The sequence below is a fragment of the Ictalurus furcatus genome, chromosome 17 (assembly GCF_023375685.1).
Source record: "Ictalurus furcatus strain D&B chromosome 17, Billie_1.0, whole genome shotgun sequence".
Classification (NCBI taxonomy): Eukaryota; Metazoa; Chordata; class Actinopteri; order Siluriformes; family Ictaluridae; genus Ictalurus; species Ictalurus furcatus.
In genome coordinates this window covers 10,006,264-10,012,263 of record NC_071271.1, presented here as the reverse complement: position 1 = coordinate 10,012,263, position 6,000 = coordinate 10,006,264, and the positions used below count along the sequence as shown (strand labels likewise).

General features: G+C 37.3%; 1 protein-coding gene across 1 annotated transcript in view; it reads right to left on the bottom strand.

Annotated features, from left to right (window-relative positions):
• Positions 1-444: 444 nt before the first annotated feature.
• LOC128621712 (glutamate receptor ionotropic, kainate 4-like) overlaps positions 445-6,000 on the bottom strand; it is a 30,205-nt gene continuing 24,649 nt past the window's right edge. The window contains exon 3 of the mRNA XM_053647668.1: positions 445-618. Within this exon, the coding sequence (XP_053503643.1) occupies positions 445-618 (174 nt within the window). The remainder of the gene's footprint in view (positions 619-6,000) is intronic.

Sequence of the window (6,000 nt, the reverse complement as noted above, 5' to 3'; positions counted from 1 at the left end):
TTTTAGAAAGGTATACATCTCACTGATTTTTTGTACTTGAAATTACTTTTAAACATACTCTGTTTTACAAAAAGTATATATTGGAAAAGTACAGGAACAGGGTGTATTGCACTAATGAGTACACACATGAGAAACTACATGAAATCCATCCATCCATTTTCTATACCGCTTATACTAGCTACATAAAATTTGATATATAAATATTGTTTTTTGCTTAAATTCTGAATGACTAATGATTTATTCATCAGTATTAAATCATTAGCTTACATTAATGTGTTCACATATTAATAATTGACACAAACTCTTATTTATAAACATTTATTAATTGTCAAATTATGCATAACTTATAATTTGCCCATAGTTAATGATGTATTAATGAAAGTTATTATAATGTTACTGAAAAGCATGTGTAAAGCCATAAAACATTGATCGCTGCTCTGTTTGTTACTCACAGTTGGCCTCGGCACAGATGAGGCAAGATGTGGTGCTGTTGAAGAAGGTGAGGAGGCCAGCTACAGCCAGGCTGATGTCTGTGTTGGTGGGTCTGAGGTCTAGCGTGGTGAAACGGGGGAATTGCACCTTCAGTATGTCCTCTGGGGCCACCTTCACATATGGTACCTTATGCAGAGACAGAAAGTTACAATTGTAAGGAAATATACTCAAGATGGCTGCATTTGGTGAGTGTTTGCTGGTAAAAGATGAAATACAAACGCACTGTGGTCAAAGTAAAGCACAAAACATTACTTTTACTTTACCACTAAAATGAGTAAGAACTATTAACAACACCATCAAAGAGAAGCTCTATATCAAAGGTAGAAGGGAAATGTTAGGTAAATAAAATAAATAGGTTTTTACGATTGCTTGTTTTTTATGTTACAAAGAAATGTGAATGAAACCCGTATTTAAACTGCCAGGATATTTAACGTAGTTATCAAAAAACATGCTGTTGAATTCTCAAATCTGATCGGTCAGAAGACATTAATTTACTACCACAGCATGGCTCTGACAATAGTTCCTGCTGTAATTTAAACCTGCTATTTATATTACACAGGGACTTGTATAGATGGTGTTCTACAGAAGGCTGATAGTAAACTAAATTTAAAAATGTGTTGTTATTTAACAAAGAAAAACATATAATCATAAATGTTCAGTATGGAGAACTGTGGGTGTCAGCATTTGGTAACGGTCAAAAGGGTTTTTCCACCATGGGAAAGTCTTCAAGACAGAGCACTCTATGCTTTGTAATTTTTCAGTTATGCGACAAGCTGCTTTTTTTTATTTTATTAACTTCAAGAGAGAATAAAAAGAGAGGCTGGTGAGGGAATAGCTGTTCATAGTTGCTATAACAAGAATGACCTTCTTCATTATTTTATAGAAATTCCACAACATTGAATGTAACTATAGTACATGGCTTTAAAATACATCATATTGCAAAAAATATATGGAAATCTGACCATCAAACCCATATGTGGTTCTTCCTCGAACTGTTGCCACAAAGTTGGAAGCACACAATTGTCTAGGATGTATTTCTATGCTGTAGCATTGAGATTCACTGGAACTCAGGGGCCCAAATGTGTTCCAGTATGACAATGCCACTCTGAACAATGTGAGGACCATGAATACACAGTTTGCCAAGATTGGTTTGGAAGGATTCGATTGGCCCGCAAAACAACCCTTCTGATCATTTTGGGAATGTATTGAAACAATTACTGTGCACCAGCGCTCCTCACCCAACATCAGTGCCTAATGCTCTTGTGGCTGAATGAGCAAATTCCCATAGCCATGTTCCAAAATTTAATGGATAGCCTTCCTTGCACAGCAAAAAGTGAAACTAAATCTATAACGGGATGTTCAAAAAGCACATACAGTATGGGTGTGATTTTCAGGTGTCTACAAACGTTTGGCCATATAGTGTAGGTGTTGTTAATTAATAAAATAAAGAAATGTAATTGTTTGTCCTCTTATGCAAAATATCATGGTATAACAGGAATAAAACACCCCACCCCAGGATATGCTGTTATTCCTATTAAACTCTAAAATATACTAAAAATCTAACATCCAGAATTCCAAAATATCCCATGAATCACAAAAACTTTTAAAAACACTAAGAGAATTGATTGCTTTAGAAATACATTCTACCTTATGTCCCTCAGAGGTCATGTGTTTTGTTGAGTTTTAGTTTGATATGTGCTGATGTGTGGGTGATTCAGGACTCAGTGGTGCCTGAAGGAGGTCATGGAGGACACAATGCATCTGGGGAGCAGGCCTCTTCATCACGCCAGATTGCCTGTCTACGTGATGTTGTGTGACCATGTACCGCACTTGTATACCCCTGTGTCCCCAATTGGTTTCCCATCACTTTCCATCAGGAAGTAATGGAGTTGCCGGTAGCAAGGATGGATTGAACTGACATGATGGGCACGAGTAGGATTTTTTGGATTGGAGCAATGACGAGTGGGTAATGGCCATGCAACCACTGGGAACATCTGATCCTGGTGTGAACTAGCTCTCTGTTTATCTTTCCCCTTGCATGTCTTCATGTGTTTTCCTCATGGTTTCTCAATTGCCCTCTGGACATAAAGGTATGGATAAAGTATTTAAGATGGTGCTCTTGCATTTGACTACAACCTATCACCTCCTACGTCTTACATATTTTGGTGTACTGTTGAGCAGCAAGAATGAATATTTGTTCAAAATAACTTCTCATTTCTAGCCTATTATAGCTTGTCCTTAACAGATATTGCTACAGTATAAGCAATCTACAGGTGTAATTGTTCACACTTTTCACGCAATTCGGTTTGTATCATGGCTTAGCTTGAAATTTTTTTTTACCAACTTTTTTATTTAGGTAGTGTGCTGTAACAGAAACAAAACTCTTTGTTGCTCAAGGTGTCTAGCGATCACTAATAACTGCAATGAATTTTGCCTTACCCAGCTCTTCATGAACTATAACCTTTGTTTCTTCATACATCTTCGGCACCAGGTGTGTACTAAAATGTGGACTGCTTGGAATTTCATACCATGGACCAAGAACATTTAATAGCGATCAACCTTTGTTATTGTTTGAAGATGTTTCTAGGTAGGAGAAAGTTTGGTAAAAGTTCTTCTTTTAGCTCCCAGTTCAACTTTTTCGTTGTGCAGCCTTAGATCTTTATACATTCACAACTTTTGCATGTCACTTTCAACAAACAGAAGTGTTTTCACCAATTTCCATCTTTATATCTAATAATAAAACCAAAAGACCTGCCACAGAATGGTCACATCACTAAAGGAAGTGCTAACGAAAATATGGCAAGGTCCTACCAAGGCATCTTGGTTACATAGGACATACAGACCCTTATGTCTCAAAACTGATGATGGTCATCAGCAGAATTACTTCATTTATTGTTGCCCTGTGGGACACAGTGCATATAGTTGGTCATTCCTAGCATGATGAGCTACAGTCATTGTAAACTGAATGCTAATTTCCGACATCTGCAAATAGCAGGTTTTAATTTGATTTTAAGGCTGCATAGGTCTTGTGTAATTTTGTGCTTTTATAATGGGTAATGACCCTCTTGTATATTTATTTAATTTTCCATGGGATTTGTAATTAGCTACATGAATAATAATAATAATTATGATAATATTTTTTATGGACTCGTACTTTTTTTTTTTTAGCTTGATCACACTGCAGCACATCTAGTAAAATCTGATTTACAAAGAAGCAACATTTCTGTCTCACCCTTTCTCCTGTTGTCCTCACTGTCTCCCTCCATTTTCACTGCTATTCTTAATGAATCCACACGAGCATAATGAAACATCTCACCCTTTTACTCTCACACATAATTAGATAAATAGCAACTTCAGTCAGAAGTTGTCATGCACCCCTTAATCTACTGTAGGTGTCATCTTTATTTGGAAAGTAATTTGTTCTCTGCATGATGCCAGCCAGAGTGTGAAAAGAACAGAAAAAAACCCCAATGTTAATAAAAGAAGGAATTGCCTTCTGGTTTAACAAGATCAGAGCAAATGTGATTGAATTCTTTGAACTAATTAATAGTTCAAATGTGGTATTCAATGTGCTTCAGGAGAAGTGCTGCACTTAGTAATGAATGCAGGACCAGTGTAATAAGTTGCTGCTTTACAGAGAGCACATGAAGACAGATTCCAGGGGACCTAAAGAGGTTAAATGATTTTTATGCTGGAAATGAGAAAAAAAAAATCTAGCTTTGAAGAGCTAATATGATGAATACACCTAGTATACACTTATTTTGTGAGATAAAAAGCTTTCACAATATAAATGCATCTTGCATACACTATTTATAAACCCCACAAAACAACAATGTGTTTGATGTTTTATTTCAACAGATGGTGTGTGCTTCAGAACTACTTCCTGGGATTTACTGTGGCCCCAACACAAAATTTATGTATATTGCTCTCTGCCCTATGGAGTAACAGAGTAGCCTCCAGTGGCTGCAGATGCACTAATTACAGTCGTTTAAGGGAAGACTCAGTGTAGACCAGTGGGAACTAAATAATGCCAGACAAGCAAGCATCCGGGAAAATGGGAATCCACCAGGCTCTGCTTAACCTCTGCCTTGGATCCTGGCAAGACCAGAGCATCTGGATAGCACGGCTGTGGGTAGTCAAGAAGTCTACTCAGCTAGACAAATTTGACAACATACAGTGAAAAGTCAGTTTCTTATAATGTGATTCCAAAACAAGCTTCAAATTAATTTCTTAACTCATTCATTCATCTTCATTAAAAACTTGATCAAAACATAAAGCCTTTAATGCACATGTGTGCTCACTCCGTGTTCAATCAAAGGAGTTTTCTTAGAACAAAAGCTCTCAAGTTACATTGTGGAAAAAAACCCTTCTTAGCAATTGGAAATACCTTGAATATAGTCAAATTTAGGATTATCTGTTGTTACTAAACCAAATATCCATCCATCCATTTTCTGTACCGCTTATCCTACACAAGGGTGCAGGAAGGCTGGAGCCTATCCCAGGGAACTGGGGCACAAGGTGGGGGACACCCTGGACATGGTGTGAAGCCATGACAGGGCACAATTACACACATGCTCACACACTATGGACAATTTAGAGATGCCAAACAGCTTATAACACATGTCTTTGGACTGGGGGAGGAAATCAGAGTACCTGGAGGAAACTCCCAAAGCACAGGGAGAACATGCAAACTCCATGCACACAGGGCAGAGGCGGGAATCGAACCCCCCACCTAACCCCAGAGGTGCGACGCAAACGTACTAACCACTAAGCCACCGTGCCCCCCAGAAACAAAATATAAGGTTATTAAACCTGTTTCTAGCCATTTCATTACTCCATTTCAAGCTTGAAGTCGTCTTGTTCTACTGACAGAATATTTTTCCAAATTGTTAGCATTTATTTCTAGAAGAAAGCAAAACTATCTGCCAATAGGATAATAATTTTTTTTTTTATCGTGAAATTAGCAATGAAAATGTCTAGAAATAGGTTTAATAATCTTATATTTAATTATTAGATGTGACTAGTTTCAAGATATTTTCACTTGGTAAGATGACATTTTTTTGCAGTAGTTTTGTGCCAGTTTAACTTTCACATGTTGGGCATTGTTTTGCTGGGCTTACTTTTAACCTTAAGAGCACTAAAACCATGCTCATATGCCCTGTCTAGTTATGTGGGTCTTTGTAACTCCCCAGTGAGAGCCCTCCAAGAAGTTGCATTAACCATAAAACTGTCAGTGCATTTACTTATTCAGCTTAAAATATATTATGTAGTAGCTTTTATGAATTATTCAGTAACCCGAAAAAATTAGCTGTTTATTCGCAGGGCCTTTTGCCACCAGGTCTGTAGGTTAAACCTGCCTCCCGAGTGAGCATCTTGCAAGTGTCCAACTCAGTTTTGCTTGTGGTATGTGAACAAACACACCATTTGTAAGATTTCAAATTCCAAGGGGAACTATGCAAATTTCATGCCATATGGCAAAGTAGGATATAATGAGATCTTACACCTGCT